Source organism: Piliocolobus tephrosceles, chromosome 4 (assembly GCF_002776525.5).
Source record: "Piliocolobus tephrosceles isolate RC106 chromosome 4, ASM277652v3, whole genome shotgun sequence".
Classification (NCBI taxonomy): Eukaryota; Metazoa; Chordata; class Mammalia; order Primates; family Cercopithecidae; genus Piliocolobus; species Piliocolobus tephrosceles.
Window position 1 is genome coordinate 42,787,631 of NC_045437.1, and position 20,399 is coordinate 42,808,029.

Sequence of the window (20,399 nt, forward strand, 5' to 3'; positions counted from 1 at the left end):
TGTTGGGAGATCCACTGCTCTCTTCAAAGCTGTCAGACAGAGTCGTTGGCGTTTGCACAGGCTTCTGCTCCTTTAGCTGAGCTCTGTACCCAGGGGCGCAGTCTACAGAGACAGGCAGGTTTCCTTGAGCTGCTGTGAGCTCCACCCAGTTCGAGCTTCCCAGCGGCTTTAGTTACCTACTTAAGCCTCAGGTATGGCGGGCGCCCCTCCCCCAGCCTCCTTGCTGCCTTGTGGTTAGATTGCCGCAGACTGCTGTGTTAGCAAGGAGGGAGGCTCCGTGGGCGTGGGACCCTCCTGGCCAGGTGTGGGATATATTCTCCGGTGTGCCGGTGTTATAGCGCAGTATTGGGGTGGGAGTTACCCGATTTTCCAGGTGTTGTGTGTCTCAGTTCCCCTGGCTAGGAAAAGGGACTCCCTTCCCCCTCGCGCTTTCCAGGTGAGGCGATGCCTCGCCCTGCTTCAGCTCTCGCTGGTCAGGTTGCAGTAGCTGACCCGCACGGATTGTCCGGCACTCCCGAGTGAGATGACCCCAGTACCTCAGTTGAAAATGCAGAAATCACCAGTCTTCTGTGTCGCTCGCGCTGGGAGATGGAGAATGGAGCTGTTCCTATTGGGCCATCTTGCTCCACCCCTCCCTTATTTTTCTTTTATGATTATTTTTCTAGTTAAAAGAGTGAATATAAATTTTAAAGAGTGTATAACCTTATCCTTCTACCTATTTGGAAGTGAAATATTTTAGAGCCTTAATGATGAACCCGGTTACTTCTATTAAAACTTAAGTATGGAGATTTATGGAGCTATAATTGATTTGGAAAATAAGACAGTATCAACCCCCATATTTCTATTTTCTTGACGACAAAGAGCAGCAATATTCTAGACGAAATGGATCTTTACTCTTTTTGATTCTTACCAGTTGCTTCTTCACAGCTGGTATCTGTGAGGATGGAATCTATAGCAGAATTCAGCTGAGAGATAAAATTGCTCAATCAGCATTCAGGCAGTAATAAGTAGGTATGATTTTTTTCATTACTTTATGAATTTTACTGATAATTTTTTATTAAGTTCTTTGTTTCTATTGACTGTTTTACTGAAAATATATCAGTTTGCAATTGATTTGATAGGGAAAAATATAATGTGGTTCTCAGATATATTCTGTCATTTAAATTTTTGAAGTGATTTTCAGAAACCAGCTGAAATTTATCTGATTAAAATATTGTAAATGATCAAATAAACCTTTTAAAATGATTCCAAATATCATATACACAACATTTGTACCATTCTCAAAAAGTTATGTGGATTAAACTCTCACAGCTGATAATTTGGCTCTCCAGGCAATGAATCGCTCCCTGGCTAATGTGATTCTTGGAGGCTATGGTACCACTTCAACAGCTGGTGGAAAACCCATGGAAATTTCTGGCACACATACGGAAATCAACCTTGACAATGCAATTGATATGATTCGAGAAGCTAATAACATTATTATTACACCAGGTAAAGAAAAAAAGCAAAACCAAATAACCTATAAAGCTGTTATCATTGATGATGTTAAAATTTCTTATAATAGGAAAGTAGAATTGAAACTTCTTTAGTTTTGAAAATATGATGGAAACTTAATAGCAATTCTGTGATTACTAAGTGAAAAATACTGAGAATTCCCAGTTTAAGTTAATATTCTGGAGATCACATGGTAATTCTATAAATTCTTACAGTGGGTTCTAGCCATGTCTTTCTGTGATTATGTGTACATGTTTACATCATATTCGAGTCTTTTTTTTTTCTCATTGGTAATTTTTGGGCCCATTGTCAAGATTAAATTAGATATAGTATATGAAAATCTTAAGCCCACTCATTAGAGTTGCTCAATAAATGTTATTCTTTTTCAAAAATGATTATTTAAAAAATCATCAAGAATCATGTGGTTTTCAACAAAATGAGGCAATGTGGCCTGGTAGAAACTGCTTGGTTTGGAGTCACGATACCTCACTTTTGTTCTTAATTAAGAATTCTTAATCTATGTGACATTACCCAAGTCATTTAATCTCTCTAGGCCTCAATTTTCTAGTTATCTGAGTTTTAGCTCTTCACTGTTATCACAGAATACTATGGTATTATGGGTAATACATTGGTTTCAGATTAAGATTTTAACTCTATCATGTTATCAAATGAGTTTTCTGTAAATCTACTGATTTGACATGTGAGTAGTTTACTAGTTAGTTATGTACTGAAGTAAAAATAGGAGACATTAGCTGAGTTGAATGTTACAGTGTAAGCTTTCTCAACTTGGGACAATATCACTTTTTAGGGACTTTTGATATAGGTGTATTTGGGTTTTTGGTTGTCCAAAGATGGGACTGCTACTGTCAGTTAGTGGATGGAAGCAGATGAATGAAATGTACTGTAATGTGTGGGGCACTGCTGCATAATGAACATCACACCCCAAGTGTCATTGGTCTTACCCGTTGAGCAATGCTGTACTGGAGTATAAAGGTGTAAAGATGTAGAGGACACAATCTATTTCCTCTAGGCATTTTCCATCTAATGATGAAGTCAGATAGGTAGATCAGTAATGCAAGGTGGGTTATGATAAGGGCTAAACTGAACTATGTGGACAATTTTTTGATCACAAGAAACCTATGAAGGTTTGTAGGGAGGTGAGGATTTGTTTTTAGGCCTTAGAGGATAGATGGTGTTGGGATGGGAGAAGCCAGTGGGAATAGCTTAAGCAGAGACTTGGCATTTGAAAAAATGGGGATAGAAAAGTGGGGACAGATGTGAGATTCATTGTGCAGGTAGAATGGACAGAAAAGGCAGTCAAGATGACTGAAGTTCTTCGTTATACCTGTAATAACATCAGAAATATGGAAACAGTTTTTGGAATGTGGGGAGAAAATTTTGAGTTCTTTTCTTGAGATATTAAATTTGAGGTGGAGATGGGACAAGAGGCATGCTATACCGGGACACAAATGACAGGTCAAGCCTGCGGACAGATTGGAAATCATCAGATGGTTGTTGAAGTCATGAGATAAGCTGAGGTTTTCAAGGAGATTGTGAGGGGCAAAGTTAAAGCCCTTTGGAAGCTTTGTCATATAAGCGGAGAAAAGAAGGAGATAAACTATTGAAGGAACTAGAGGAAGAATAATAACAAAGTTAGGCTGGGACAGGGGACTGCAGTGTCATCAAAGCCAAGTATGAAGAGAGTTTAAAAACACGAGAGAGAGAGAGAGAGACGGAGAGAGACAGAGAAAGAGATGAGAGGAAACACCCAAGGGTATGTGCAGTGTCGGGGGCAGGGGTGCACAGCGGTATTAGACACTACAGAAGATTGAGGAGCAATCATTACATTTTCAATTTCAAATTTAGGGCAATATTTTTAAAAGCCAAGCTTGTAAGTTTGCTTTCATTTCTAGTCCTGTTAAATGATTGCCTCTGTTGGCATAAACATGTGTTTTGATCGAAGTTGTACTTCATGTAATTTCAAAATAAAATACACATTCTTCTGTGTTCTTAATGTTCCTTGCAGGCTATGGTCTCTGTGCAGCCAAAGCTCAATACCCCATTGCTGATTTGGTAAAGATGCTCACTGAGCAAGGCAAAAAAGTCAGGTAAGTGTTTGCAGTGGAGAGGCTTGCAGTGTGTGTAAAGATGTGTGTGTGGAGAAAAGGAAATAGAGTGGACCCTTGAACAATGTAGGGGTTAGGGCACTGACCCGCCCATACAATTAAAGATCCATATATAACTTCTGAATCTTCAAAAACGTGCCTACTAATGGCCTACTGATGATCAGAATGCTTACTGATAGCATAAACAAAATGTGTATCCATTAACAAATTTTATGTTATATGTATTAAATAGTAGAGAAAGGAAAATGTAAGAAAATCATAAGGAAGAGAAAATATATTTGCTATTCCTTAAGTGGAAGTGGATCATCATAAAGGTTTTAATCCTTGTCTTTATGTTGAGTGAGATGAGAAGAAGGAGGAAGAGGAGGAGTTGGTCTTGCTCTCATGAGTGACAGCGGCAGAAGAAAATCTGTGGATAAGTGGACCCTCGCAGCTCAAACCCATGTTGTTCAAGGGTCAGCTGTAAATGGCTTCTGAAAAAGATGACTGTTTCTTAAAGTGGTGTTTTACATATGTAATCCTAGGTAAACAAGTTAAGTTGTTAACGAACAAGCCATATTCTGGTCTTAGTCTTACTATTTAGATTTTGCTGTCCCTGGATTAGCATCAACTCAAATATTATTGACTCATTTTAGAAAAGGTAAATTTGTTATTCCAAATTCTTGAATATTTATTAATGGGGAAATCAAAAGTCTTGTTTCTCTGTGGTTTGATTTGAGGAAAGAGGTCAAGCGAAGCATTTTAAGTACATCAAGTTGTATCTTTTTGGTTTCTGGTCACACTGAATAAAGACAAAAGGTCTTAAAAGAGAGGCCTTGAAGAGCAAGATCAAGTAATAAACCTGTGTGCTGGTTACTGTTTTGCTGAGTTAGCTCTCATATACTCAGGGTGGAAAAGACTGCTGAAAGTGTTCTTTTCATAAAGCTATTCATGTTTTGAAATATGAATCAGAGCAGCAGCTGTTCCTGCCACTTGCCATTTGGGCATTGGTCTGCTCTTGGGAGGATATTAAGCAGAATGGCAAAGTTGAGGGACTCCGTTTTACTAGCTTATTCTCCATGATGTTGGATAAAGTGTTTGAGGAACGTACAAATAGGGCCATTGGGTGATGAATGTGGTGACCCTCAAGGTACTTTGCATCTGTCCTGCTCACCTTTGGGTCCCTGTTCTGGAACTCTCATATTACTTAGGAGTCAGAGAAGAGATCCTATGAGTTATCCCTGGTAGGGCAACTGCTGCCTGTTTTGTGGGGAGGCTGGTTCACTAGCAGTTGCAATGATGTGTCACTGTAAGTCAGAGAGACAAGATAACTCATTAAATAGAATTAGTTTGTTTACCAGGATGGTAATGTTTGTGGGCAAAACTGTTAATTTCTGTTCATGAAAGTTTTAGACATCAACCTTATGCTTTTGTCTGAAGACAAAAGCATCATCTGATGAGAAAATAAGCCAAACAATGTTCCTAGAGCCAGCCAGAGTACTTGTGCTGGACTGGATGCAGAATCCTAATCTCTGGCTGGAATGTCCCAGCTACTAGTAGTGGTGAAAGAAACTTAGATGATGAAATCAAGGGGCTACCTTAATTGTATTAGTGTCAGCAGTTATGTCAGCTGCACTTTTATTTCTTCCTTCCTTTCTTTCCTATGCTTCCTTTCTTCTCTCACTCCTTCCTCCAATCTATAGTTTGTGTTTGTCAAAATATAGAATCAAAATACTATTTTGTGGTGGGACCAGCATTTCTGTGATATGATTTTCATGTTTATTGAGAATCTTAGATGAATTGAAGATAGATGATGAGAAAAGTCATTGACTTTATTTTTAAATTTTTACATAAGAAGTCTACTTTTTAGTTACTTATGCCAGTTTTTACATAGGATATTAAGCTGTGCTTTTTAAAGCCATCATTTTGCTACTGAGAACATTTGTAGGCCTGCAAGTGAAAAGGATGTGTTAAACAACGTTTTATGATTTTTCTAAAAAGAAACTGCTCTCTCTATTCAGTCCACATGTGAAAAAATCTAATGTATTCGTAATGCCCTCTTTCACCATATAAATGTTTAGGAGATGAGTGGCAATCATAATAGAGAAAGAAAAATGCCTTTCATGTCTTAGTTATCCTTAGGGAAGGGAAGGATTAATTTGACATACCTCTTGTAACCCGTTGATCAGCCTAGGTTAACCAGACATCTTGGAAAATCAGTCCAGTGTTAAATAAGTGGATGTGGAGTGAAGAGCATCATGACTGTAGTGCAGCTTGAAGGAAGACAGGACCTTAAGGGAAATGTCAAAGGAAGTAAGAGAGATGGGAAAAATGATCTGAAAGGAAAAAGGATAAGACAAATGAATTTTTTGTTTCTGATCTGATTAAAATTAGAATTTTATCTATGAGGATATGATATAAACTACTGTTGTAGGATGATTTCTGTGACACTGCTTGGGAAAAGTAATTATTTGATGAAAGGTTTATGAGAAATATTTAATTATACATATATGAATACTTTTTCAGTTCTACATTTTTTATTGAAGTAATTGTGTGAATAGGACCAAAGACTTTTCATGAGAGAGCTTTTCATTGCTTCACATAATTGTTAACATAGTTCAAATACTTTTATAAATTTATTAATAACTTATTATGTAGGATCAGAATAAGATTATTAATTCAGTCTAGTTTCTCTATTTGTAAGTTATTTATAGTCATCTTTCTTTCATATTAAAGGTGAAATATATCAATATATTATAGTTTTTTTACTATAGTATGTTGAATTTTCAACATAAACTTTGTAACAAATTATGTAAATCTTCAATTTGAATTAAATGGAAAAGGACTATTCTTGCTAAAATGATGACAGTAGATCATCATATTTTTCTGTGTGAATTTTTTTTATTGAAAGAGATTTGTAGAAACTTTGTGATTTTCTTTGTATGTGTTATCTTTTCACAGGAGAAATGCAAATTTTCTTTACGAAGTTAGGAATATATATATACATAGATGCTAGCTTTTTTCCTTTTTTTTTTTTAAGGGGCAAATGTCTGTTTGAACAAGAGATGGCTGTAGCAGTTACCTCGTATTTTGATGAAATAAATCTGTATTTACAGTTTGCAGTAATTTAGTCCTTTCATCATTCTGTGGAGCTCCCACGGTGTTCATTGAGTACAGCTGCTGGGCCTCTGGAGTTAGTAGGTCTTTGTGCCTCAGGACCCCAGCATGCCTAGCATCCAGATGTGGTGACATATTCACACACATCCCCTGTGGAAATGTGCCAGTGTGGACATATGATTGTCATCAATTAGTTACGCCCAAGTGGTGCCAAGAAAAATCGCATCTGTCATACAGTCTGTCTGGCTTCAAGGCCCATGATTGATTTAGAGACACTCCTGTTTTCCTTTACTTTGGCCATAGTCATAACATGCTCACGAACTAAGATTATATAATAAAGCACATGACATTTCATGACAAGAACTCATTTTAGAATGTCATGGAAGTTCACTGGCTTAGACTTTCTTTAGTGGCCAAGATATCATTTGCTTCCCAGTAGCCCAGAATGCCTGTATAGCTTACCTAACTTCTACTTGATGTCTAAAAGGATTTTATGACAACAATCTTATGACATAAGAGCCACAGATATTTTTTTTTTTTTCCTTCCCAATTTTTGGATTGATTATATGATAGGCTTTTCATTGTAAGGCACAGATAGTGTTCCCATTGAGTAATTAGAAAGGGGTAGAATATGCCTGTAATCCCAGCACTTTGGGAGGCTGAGGCAGGGGGATCAGGAGGTCAGGAGATCGAGATCATCCTGGCTAACATGGTGAAACACTGTCTCTACTAAAAATACAAAAAATTAGCCGGGTGTGGTGGTGGGCACCTGTAGTCCCAGCTAGTCGGGAGGCTGAGGCAGGAGAATGGCGTGAACCAGGGGTCAGAGCTTGCAGTGAGCCGAGATCATGCCACTGCACTCCAGCCTGGGTGACAGAGCGAGACACCATCTCAAAAAAAAAAGGGGGTAGAATTTTTTTCTTTTTTATAATTAATTAATTCTTGATTTTCTTTCTATAAATCGTTATTGCTTGAATTATCACAGAAGTCATTTGAATTTATTAAATACCTTTCAACTTATTATTTTGTTTTTGAGATGGAGTTTCACTGTTGTCACCCAGGCCGTAGGGCAGTGGCATGATTTCAGCTCACTGCAAACTCTGCCGCCTGGGTTCAAAGCGATTCTCTTGCCTCAGCCTGCCAAGTAGCTGGGGCTGTAGGCACACACCACACCTGGCTGATTTTTGTATTTTTGGTAGAGATGGGGTTTTGCCATGTTGGCCAGGCTGGTCTCAAACTCCTGACCTCAAGTGATCCACCTGCCTTGGCCTCCCAAAGTGCTGGGATTACAGGCGTGAGCCAAAGCACCTGGCTTCAACTTCTTTGAGTGACTAACTGATGTTATGTATTGCTTTCATGTTAATGTTCTACCACATCCTTCTATTAATAACTTACTGATAAATTTGTTGCTAGGTACTGAGCATACAAGGATGAATAAGTCTAAATCTCAGAAGTTTATAGTTATGAAGAAATCACTATTAACAGATCAATGAATGAATGAATTCCATTTAATGTGATAGCATGCTAAGACAAGTAGAGTAGTAGTAGTAAGAATACAAGGAGTAGTTAGCTGTCCAGGAGATATTTTAAACTTTTTACAAGCTGAAATATCTTGCATATTTTTAAAAATAAATATTTTCATTTATTTTTTATATACTGTCTAAACACATCTAGCTGCCTGTGGTATTTGCAGTCTAATAATGTTTTACAGTCCTGTGTAATATGGCTATAGGTTTAAATACGTGTTATTTTTACTTAGAAATTGATTCTTTGAAGATACTTGAAAATATAAAATATTTTGTTCATCTAACTAACTGGATTTTTTTGTTGTTGTTGTTGAAATTTCACTCTGTGAAATTGTGAGGTTGAAGTGATTCTCCCACCTCAGCCTCCCAAGTAGCTGGGATTACAGGCATGCACCATCACGCCCGACTAATTTTTGTATTTTTAGTGGAAACGGGGTTTCATCATGTTGACCAGGCTGATCTCAAACTCCTGACCTCAGGTGATCCACCCACCTTGGCTTCCCAGAGTGCTGGGATTACAGGCATGAGCCACCACATTAGGCCAGGATTTTCCTGAGTTCCATGGATAAATGTGATTCAGATAAACAAAGTTCAGCCTTCTTAGATTTGTTATGTTTTTGGGTGGAGGAAGAGTCAAGGCTTGCAAATTGGTAAAGCAATAAAGTTACATACTTCTGACGAGAATAGAAACTAGGCCAGTTGAAATTATCTCGTATAGTATTTGAATAATGAGATAGACATTATTTAGCAGTTTCATGTCAGCTTTGTAATACTTTTATAAAATACAGATACCACTATTCGTATCCATAACCATTCATTGAACAAATAATTATAATATATAGCACTCTTTCCCAGGCTACTGTTGTAGGTCCCGGGGATACCTCAGTGAAGACAACAGCTGAAAATTCCTGGTCTTATGGAATTTACGTTAATTAACTAATTAATTGATTAATTAATAGACTTCAAGATAATCTGAATTGGAGATTACAACCCCATTTGTCTCCAATTTCAATGCTACTTGAAAAACCAGAGAACAGCTGTAGCATAGGTTATTGTATCAGAATTTCAAAGTTATAGCTGCCACTATTTGGCCTTGAATTAGCCAGCACTTTTGATTTTCTCAAAGAATGTGGTGTGTTTCTTTGCACTTTGCACTGGGGCTGCCTTCTCGAAAAACATGGTGGCAGGATAGTGGGTATGGGTTATTTGTATAACTGGTCAAATGAATGAAACTTTGATGGAAGAGAGGAAAACCAAAGAAAGTATGTGCATTCACTCACATCTATGTTCAACCTATTGTGTGGAGTTGCTAGTAATCTCCCAGATCAAAGGTGTCTGTTATGCTCCTAGGAAATGGCCACCTTCATCCCAGATTGGCTTTATCTTGTCTACAGCATATTGGTATGGTGAAAAGAACAGAATACTGGGTTAAAGCCTGTGCTTTAGGTGCTTTGTAAAGCCTCTTTCGGTCATACCACTCTAGGACGCATTCCTTATAAACTGTTGTCACAGGCATTCCTGTGGTCTGAGGAAAAAACTCTTAACTGTTGATGAACTCATTGTCACTGACCATCAGGGTGATTTTTGGCTTCTGGTTCTAGTATTAGTTACAGGAAATTCTTTGAGCTTAGTTTTTACAATGAAGTTCGTGTGAACAACTAAATAAGGATCTTGCTTATAAATAATTTTCATTTTATTGAGCTCATTAGCCATTACATTCCAAGAGCCATTCAATAGCATCATAAAAATTATTCAGACAGAAAGGTGAAATTATGTATACTTTTAACTAAATCTCTCATATTATAATATGCCAGAATGTAATATTTGAGAGTTAGTTGCAAATTGAATTCTTTCTTTCTGATATCATTCTTCATAATCTTGTTGACTATTTAAAAATCAAAACAGTGTCAGTAGTCATACAGTTTCTATTCTGGGCCTGGTAGTTGGATTTGGTTAAGTGATGGGAAAACTAGATTTGGGCACAATCTATAATTACTCTCCTCAGAATGGAAAAGGTAGTTTTGGGACATGGTTTTATAGAGGACTGCATTGATGTTTGCACGAGACCATCTGAGCTGATCCTTCTTACTTACCTCTTTGGGTGGCCTCAGTGTCACAGGTCACATGTACGATGGAAAATGTGACTGTAGCCTGTCAAACATTTCCTCATTCACATTCATAAGACAAGGTCTATTATTCTGCATTAGAAAAATTGTTCCCCTGAGATGTTTTCGTAAGCTCTCTTTCATATATATATATTTTTTTCCAAAGAAGGGAAGGCCGTGATGAACAGCAGAATTCAGAAACAGAGTAGCAGTTCAGCCCTTATTTGCCTTCAAAAAAAGAAAAGTACAAAGTGTTCTTTAATTCTGGCTTTTGGAAAGTTCTAGGAAATTAAATGAACACTTTTTTTTTCACTAGGAATTGTATGAGTGAATTCATCAGAACTGCTGCTTCTAAGAAGGACTCTGATAGTTTTAGAAATCTAGGTGTTTATTCCTTTGCCTGGAAAGCCTCACCAGAGATGTTGACTCTACAACGTATCTCATTCATTAGTTTTTGTGGACAGCAAGTGCCTCATCAGGATTTTTTTTTTTTTTTTTTCACTTCTTACCATATTTCCCTTCAGATGGATAGACTAGCCTCACCCAGTTGGTCCAGGCCTTTTCACCACCAAAGATTATTTATCTAACAGGAACAATTACCCTGCTGACACCATGATTTGGAAATTTTTATTCAGAACTGACTCACTAAAATGATTCCTTAATAAAAAAAAAAAAACCCTTTTCCTTGTACTTTTAATAAGCATGATTTAAAACTGTCACCAGAAGTTCTGATCAGCATGTGATAAACCAAAGAAACCTACCTTTTCAGTGAGTCTATCATATTTTTTACAAGTGAAATGCATAATTAAATGTAAAAAAATATTGAATATAGTAACAAATCATTTGATTACCTCCAGAGACCCTCCTCAGAATGTAACACTGCCACATACAAACAGAATTCCACAGGTCCTTGAGGTATAGCCCATACTAGGGACTCTTTATTGTATCCACAGTGGAATTTCCAACCTATTTTTGGGACAGAACACTGTGCAAACATTTTTGGTATAATTTCTAAATGAAGAATTCCTACCTTAGGAAGCAGTTGGAAGACTGGAAGATCTTTAAGTTCTATTTAAACCATTAAGGTTTTATGGATGTTTAAATATTTATAGTTTTAAAACAGGAAAAGTTAGTAGACATTTAACAGATGAGCCTTCTTTTTATTTTCTGTTTATGTATTTTGTTTAATTTGTCAACCTCCTAGAAGGTTATCATAACATATTTAGGAAAATTGTGGGATGATAGTATTGGGAAGGCAGAATTCCAAAATGCTATCTATCAATGTACCTTGTCCTATATCCAGCTTGATTTTAAAATGTAAAACAGAGTAAAATAAGGGAAAGTAACTCTGAACATCTGGAGTATGGACATAAATTTTGCATCGTGACTCACAAAACATGTAAGCAAATAGTTGAAAGTTGTAAAGAGCTTTTTTCAAAAAAATCTGTTAATCCTTGTCACTATGTATAATAGCAAGAAGCTGCAAAATGGAAAAAGTACTCTAAATAGTTTAGAAAGGGGCCCAATTGTACTTATAGTTTCTTTGTGTAACTGTTGAATTGGGATGCTTGATTTAATTAAACATTCTTAATAGTTTATTGCTGAACTAGGTCTGGATATTTCCATAATACAAGAAGCAAAACATTGTTTGAACAGTTTTGGTAGGATGCATGCGGTGAATGTTTTATATTCTTTAATGGCCTCACATACCCAAGAAAACTTTTGTTAAGTACCCTGGTAAGGACATATTGTCTCCATGGTCTGTGATCATGGAAATTTCTGTTGTAGTGTCCCCTTTAAAACATGTGGTATCTGAAATCTAATGTGAAGTTGTGAAAACCTCTAAAGAATGAAGTTTATGTCATCATGTATTATAAAAGAGGTTTTTTAAAAATAGTACTTTTTGAATTTCTTCTTTTTCATATTTTACCAAGTATACTCAGTATTCATGAATAGTTCTTGTATATACTCGTATTTGTTTTTATTCTTCCTTGGTTGATTTAAACGGTTCTGAAGATCAGGTTGTTTCATTTGAGTAGATTATTCTACTTTTTCTGAACTGTGCCTGGGTCTATTCTTAATTGATGACTGAAGCCTAAGCTTTTTTATCATCTAATGTTCCATGAAAGGCTTTATTGTTTTCATATTTGAGAGAGGAAAATAGCAAATAGTGTTGAATTTTTTGTTTTTTTTTTTTTGCTTCGAGATAGTGAAGAGATTATCCTAACTTGATCACATTTGTTGTATCTGTCAACCAAAGAAACAATACATTTTTGCCTAATCATATCAGTTAAATGGTTAAAAATGATCTTTTGAAATTTGACTCTATCAAAGTATTTGAATGTTAGTTTTGACCAAGTTCCCAGGGAGCCCAACATTGATAATTATTGGCCTCAATCTAGATTGACTGTATAGTTTTTTAATACTTTTGATGTAGCTGCAAATACAAATAATTTCTGGCTTTTATTGGACTCTATTGATTTTTACTTGCATTACAAGGTAAAAATTAGAAAAGCAACCCAGTAAGTGTTGACTTTAAATCAACATTTGTTTTAATGTGAAAATGTGTGCTTCTTTATATTAAGTGATTATTAAAAATATGCATTTATTTGAAAAACACAGGTGAACATTTATATTATACAAAAATGTATGTGAACAGGATAATTGCTGTGTACATTTATTGAACACTTATGTCTGCCAGGTGTTGGTCTAAAACACCTTGTATGAAAAGCTTTTTACACAAACTACATCACTTAAATCCCTCAATAGTCCTCTGAGGAGATTTTATTATCAATCCCATGGTACATGTGAGGGAATGGAGGTGCCCAGAAGTAAATTGTTCAAATGCTTTGAACCTGGCAGTGGGAAGCTAGAACTCTGAACTGCTACCCTATACTGCTTTTCTAAATCCTTTCTCTAAAAAGAGACATAGAAAGTATATAAATCAGTATACTTTATTGGGCACATTGTGTTGTTTAAAACTCCTTCTCTCCTTCTCTCTCTTTAATTGAGTCCCTGCAATAGAGTGGCAGGAACTGATAAATAAGACATGGTTTGTTCCTATTCTCAAGGAACTCTTAATTAGGAGAGCACACTCATGTCAACCAGTTATGTTATTGTATAGTAAGAAGTAGATGCATAAAGGAAGAATTCTGAAAGCCTGCAAGATCTTTCTATGACCTTATTTTAGTTATTTTCCTCTGTAGGATCTTATCATGGTGACAGATAGCTGATTCTTTTTTAAGCATTTGCATAATAAAATATAATTTTCATAGTTGAAAGAGAAGAACTAAAAGGTTGGTAGGCTTTGCATGTTGAAATTCTGGATATTCTTCATGTGATGACGGAACATTGATGAGCTTTGGCCATCAGTTCCGGGAAATTGCTCATCATGGCCAACCAGTGTCTGATATAATTAATTTTAATACATACTTTGGGGATTAGCCAGTTACATGTGCCAGAATTTTTTATAAACTCACATTGACTCATCAGCATGCATATATATCTCTATGCATTTGACTGTATTCTGCTATTTTTCTCAAAACATTGGCATTCTCTTGTAATAATCTTGCATATTTTTTTCTGACTTTAGAGTCATAAAGTTTAGTGTAATAAATTACTGTGCAAGTAGATATAAAATGATCGGTCCTTTGGGATATTAGGCATAACATGATGGTTATGTTGGTAATTATTTACCTTTTACAACTAGCTCAAAATTATTTACCCTTTACAACTAGCTCAACAAAAACGTCTTTATGCAGTCTGCAGCTAATCAAGGCATCACAAAAAGAACTAATATTTTTAGAGGTCCTTAATTTCTAATTTGGTCCAAGATACCTCAGTTAAAGCCTCAAGATGGTAGCCAGATGGATTAATTTAAAGGTGAAAAAAGCCATATTAAAAACAAATAAAATTAAACAAAATAAGCTGGAATCAAGGAGGGATATAAAATTGAAATCCAACAGTAATCACAAAGTATATATTGGGTTATGTAGCTAAAATAGAAGTCCTAGTTCACTGAATTTCAGGACTGGAGAGCTTTGTGGTAGGCAGAATAGTGGTCTCCTAAAGTGTCCACATCTGAATCCCCAAAACCTACGACTATGTTACCTTACATAGCAAAAGGGACTTTGTAGATTTGATGAAGGTGAGGATTTTGAGATGGGGAGAATTTCTTGGATTATTGGGTGGGCTCAGTGTAATCACTAGGGTCATTATAAGAGGGAGGCAGAAGGATCAGAGTTAGAGAAGGAGATGTGACAGTGGAAGCAGAAGTTGGGGTGATGTAGCCCCCCACCAAGGAAAGAGGGAAGACTGCAGAAGTTGGAAAAGGCATGGAATAGAGTTTGCCCTAGAGTCTTCAGGAGGAATTTAAAATTTTTAAAAAAATTTCAGTAGATTTTTGGGGAATAGGTGTTTGGTTGCATGGAAAAGTTCTTTAGTGGTGATTTCTGAGATTTTGGTGCACCCATCACCCAAGGAGTGTACACTGTACCCAATGTGTACTCTTTTATCCCTTGCCACCCCCATCCTTTCCCCTGAGTCCCTAAAGTTCAATTATCGTTCTTATGCGTTTGTGCCCTGATAACTCCCACTTATGAGTGAGAAAATATAATTTTCCATTTGGTTTTCCATTCCTGAGTTACTTCACTTAGAATACTAGTCTCCAGTTCCATTCAGGTTGCTCTGAATGCCATTGTTTCATTCCTTTTTATGGCTGAGATACCACATTTTATTTATCTACTTAGTGATTGATGGGCATTTGGGCTGGTTCCATATTTTTACAATCAGAAATTGTGCTGCTATAAACATGTGTGCCAGTATCTTTTTTGTATAATGACTTCTTTTCTTCTGGGTAGATACCTAGTAGTGGGATTGCTGACTCAGATGGTAGATCTACTTTCAGTTCTTTTTTTTTTTTTTTTTAATTATACTTTAAGTTCTAGGGTACATGTGCATAACGTGCAGGTTTGTTACATATGTATACATGTGCCATGTTGGTGTGCTGCACCCATCAACTCGTCAGCACCCATCAATTCATCATTTATATCAGGTATAACTCCCCAATGCAATCCCTCCCCCCTCCCACCTCCCCATGATAGGCCCCACTGTGTGATGTTCCTCTTCCCGAGTCCAAGTGAGCTCATTGTTCAGTTCCCACCTATGAGTGAGAACATGCGGTGTTTGGTTTTCTCTTCTTGTGATAGTTTGTTAAGAATGATGGTTTCCAGCTGCATCCATGTCCCTACAAAGGACACAAACTCATCCTTTTTTATGGCTGCATAGTATTCCATGGTGTATATGTGCCACATTTTCTTAATCCAGTCTGTCACTGATGGACATTTGGGTTGATTCCAAGTCTTTGCTATTGTGAATAGTGCCGCAATAAACATACGTGTGCATGTGTCTTTGTAGTAGCATAATTTATAATCCTTTGGGTATATACCCAGTAGTGGGATGGCTGGGTCATATGGTACCTCTAGTTCTAGATCCTTGAGGAATTGCCATACTGTTTTCCATAATGGTTGAACTAGTTTACAATCCCACCAACAGTGTAAAAGTGTTCCTATTTCTCCACATCCTCTCCAACACCTGTTGTTTCCTGATTTTTTAATGATTGCCATTCTAACTGGTGTGAGATGGTATCTCATTGTGGTTTCAAAGCTGGAGGCGTCACGCTACCTGACTTCAAACTATACTACAAGGCTACAGTAACCAAAACAGCATGGTACTGGTACCAAAACAGAGATATAGACCAATGGAACAGAACGGAGCCCTCAGAAATAATGCCACACATCTACAACCATCTGATCTTTGACAAACCTGACAAAAACAAGAAATGGGGAAAGGATTCCCTATTTAATAAATGGTGCTGGGAAAATTGGCTAGCCATAAGTAGAAAGCTGAAACTGGATCCTTTCCTTACTCCTTATACGAAGATTAATTCAAGATGGATTAGAGACTTAAATGTTAAACCTAATACCATAAAAAGCCTAGAAGAAAATCTAGGTAGTACCATTCAGGACATAGGCATGGGCAAGGACTTCATGTCTAAAACACCAAAAGCAACGGCAGCAAAAGCCAAAATTGACAAATGGGATCTCATTAAACTAAAGAGCTTCTGCACAGCAAAAGAAACTACCATCAGAGTGAACAGGCAACCTACAGAATGGGAGAAAATTTTTGCAATCTACTCATCTGACAAAGGGCTAATTTCCAGAATCTACAAAGAACTCAAACAAATTTACAAGAAAAAAACAAACAACCCCATCCAAAAGTGGGGAAAGGATATGAACAGACATTTCTCAAAAGAAGACATTCATACAGCCAACAGACACATGAAAAAATGCTCATCATCACTCGCCATCAGAGAAATGCAAATCAAAACTACTTTCAGTTCTTTAAAGAATCTCCACACTGTTTACCATACTGTATTGTACTAGTTTACATTCCCACTGGCAGTGTAAAAATGTTTCCTTTTCACTACATCCATACCAACCTTTATTATTTTTTGATTATGGCCATTCTTGCAGGATTGAGGTGGTATTGCGTTGTGGTTTGGTTTTCATTTCCTTGATAATTAGTGATGTTGAGCATTTTTCCATATGCTTGTTGGACATTTGTATATCTTCTTTTGAGAGTTGCTATTCATGTCATTAGGCCACTTTTAGATGGGATCGTTTGTTTTATTCTTGCTGGTTTGTTTGACTTCTTTGTAGATTCTGGACATTAGTCTTTTGTCAGATGTATAGATTTTGAAGATTTTCTCCCTCTCTGTGGGTTGTCTGTGAACTCTGTTGATTATTATTATTTTTGCTGTGCAGAAGCTTTTTAGCTTAATTAAGTCCCATCTATTTATCTTCGTTTTTATTGCATTTTCCTTTGGGTTTTTGGTCATGAAATCTTCACCTAAGCCAATATCTAGAAGGGTTTTTCTGATGTTATCTTATAGAGTCTTTATGGTTTTGGGTCTTAGATTTAAGTCTTTAATCCATCTTGAGTTGATTTTTGTATAAGGTGAGAGATGAGGATTCAGTTTCATTATTTCACATGTGGCTTACAATTGTCCCAATACCATTTGTTGAGCAGGGTGACTTTTCCAGACAAAATCTCTGAATTGCCAGAAAAAGAATTCAGAAGGCCAATTATTAAGCTAATCAGGGAGGCACCACAGAAAGGTGAAGTCCAAGTTAAAGAAATCAAAAACATGATACAGGATATGAAAGGAAACATCTTTTGTGAAATAGAAAGCATAAATAAAAAGCAATCACAGAGAAATGTGAAATGCTTTGAGTGTCTCAGCAATAGAATAGAACAAACAGAAGAAACAACTTCAGAGATCAAAGATAAGGCTTTTGAATTAACCCAATCCATCAAAGATAAAGAAACAAGAATTTAAAAAAATGAACAAAGCCTCCAAAAAGTTTGGGACTATGTTTAACATCTAAAACTAAGAATAATTGGTGTTCCTGAGGAAGAAGAGAAATCTAGAAATTTGGAAAACATATTTGAGGGAAAAATTGAGGAAAACCTCCCTGGCCTTGGTAGAGATAGAGACATCCAAATAACACCCAGAAAAGCTCAAAGAACACCTGGGGAATTCATCACAAAACAATCCAGAAGGAATGAAGGCCTCTCGATAACTTGATTTTTTTTTTTTTTTTTTTTTTTGTCCAGGGAAACTGATTTTGGACTTCTGACCTTCAGAACCCTTAAGTGATAACAAATTTGATTGTTTCAAGGCACTAAATTTGTGGTAGTTTGTTACAGCAGCAATATGAAACTAACACAGACTTTAAATGTCATGTGGAACAGCCATTCTTAGTCTTACATTCTCATCACTTAGGTTTTGGGAAGAGCAGTGGGCCTGGTGGGCCTGGGAGAAGCAGGAGATACTTACTGGTGATCTGGATTGGGAAATTAGGAAACATTTTTGGTGTCCAAGATTACTTTTAACACCTCAAAAGAGCACAAATGATTAATTTGAGAGGCAGTTAGTATTGTAGGATTGGGCAACATCATGTAGTTATTCTGGAAATCCTGGGCTCCCTCTAAGCTGCTTCTTGCTCTTACTAGTGGTAAGACCATGTATTGAAATCCCTCCCCTACCTTCAATAAATAAAATGCTGTCCCAGCTTCCATAATGGTCTTGATCATGCCCACTGCCAACCGTCCTTTGAGTTATATGTAAAATACTCTTGGATTCATTTTGGATTGAACTGGGAGTTACACATGAAGGCAGATTAATGAGTCTGTCTCCCTCTGGCCCACAAAAAAGATGACTGAAATTTTCCTAGATAAGGCATTTGTTTTAAATTGTTAACAAAAAGCATTTTTTTAATAAAAAAAATTTAATTCTTTCTTTTGCATTTGAATATTTTCTTCTCTTCTGTGCAAATAAGAAATATTTGGTCATCTGTGGCTTTTTTGAAAATCACAGTTTTGCCTTTTTTTCTGGCCAGTTGATCCAGAATTTTTTTTAAGGGTGTATGTGTGTGTTGGAGTGCAGTGGCGCAAACTTGGCTCACTGCAACCTCCGCCTCTGGGTTCAAGTGATTCTCCCACCTCTGCCTCCTGAGTTAGCTGGACTATAGGCATGTGCCACCATGCCCAGCTAATTTTTGTATTTTTTTAAAATAGAGATGAGGTTTCACCATGTTGGCCAGGCTGGTCTTGAACTCCTGACCTCAGGTGATCCGCCCACCTTGGCCTCTCAAAGTGCTGGGATTACAGGTGTGAGCCACGGTGCCTGGCCAGAGTGTGCTATTTTTAAAGTTGTTAGGTACTTCTTGTTTCTCTTGAACCTTATCCGTGTGCCCTCTGATCTTTTAGATCTGTAGTTCTATGAGCTAAATCTAGTTATTTAGTTTCATCATTGGGTTTAGTCAGTGATAGAAGAGTACCTTTAGTAACTGGGTGAAATAGTCTCTGAGTTAATTTGAAATGTTGATTTGAAATTGATACAGTTGAAATACAACTTGGCATTAACTTTGAAAGAAAATCAGTTGATTAATAATGTAATGCGATACTTTAGATATATTACTAAGAATCTCTGTTAAAGTGAAATGACTTTTTCAATCTACAACTTTTTATTTTAAGGTACATTCTTTTGGAAATGATTTTGTTCTATTATTCGAAAATAATCAAATGCTAGGGCCCTAAAATTTAATTATAGGATCTCTGCCTTTGTTGGGGCACAATCTCTGTGCCTTTCTTTGGTTCACGAAATCGTCAGAACATTGACTTAAGATATTATCAGTACCTGTGTCCACCAAACAGTGCAGTAAAATACATATTAATAAACTACAGTTTCAATGTAAGTTCTTCTTGGCAGAGATTTGGATGTTAAACTTGGTAAAATCTATTTTGTTAGGTATTTACAAGGAATTATTATCTGGGGAGAAAACAAAAATATGGACTCTGTCCACATAATTAAATGCCCATTCAGCAAAGTGTACAGGTGGTTAATATTTCTAACAACTACTCTCTGATTATAGATCAGTTTTCATTGACGTAGCTATCAGAGAAAACACTAAAAGTTTTAATTTTTTTTTCTTTCTCAGTTGAGGTAAGAGTAAGGGAACAGGGGCAAACTGCTTGAGCTGTCTTTAAGACCATGCAAATATTTTGCTCTTCATCAAAATTAACTCCCTAGACTGAACATGTGCTGATTTTTTTTTTTTTTTTTAGATGGAGTTTTGCTTTTTCACCCAGGCTGGAGAGCAGTGGCGCCGTCCCAGCTCACTGCCATCTCCGCCTCCTGGGTTCAAGCAATTCTCCTGTCTCAGCCTCCCCAGTAGCTGGGGTTACAGGCACCCACCAGCATGCCCAGCTAATTTTTGTATTTTTAGTAGAGACGGAGTTTCCACTAAACCAGGCTGGTCTCGAACTCCTGACCTCGGGTAATCTATCTGCCTCGGCCTCCCAAAGTGCTAGGATTGCAGGCGTGAGCCACCATGCCCAGCCATGCTAATGATTTTTACAGTACCAATATTTATTATGATGATTGCAAAATGGTCATGTAAAAACCCCATCACATTTATCAGTTCATG

General features: G+C 36.8%; 1 protein-coding gene across 1 annotated transcript in view; it reads left to right on the plus strand.

The window, feature by feature from the left end:
- Positions 1-20,399, plus strand: part of NNT (nicotinamide nucleotide transhydrogenase) — a 104,990-nt gene that overhangs the window by 69,297 nt on the left and 15,294 nt on the right. Inside the window, exons 18-19 of the mRNA XM_023216413.3 lie at positions 1,332-1,491; positions 3,521-3,602. Of these exons, the coding sequence (XP_023072181.1) occupies positions 1,332-1,491; positions 3,521-3,602 (242 nt within the window). The remainder of the gene's footprint in view (positions 1-1,331; positions 1,492-3,520; positions 3,603-20,399) is intronic.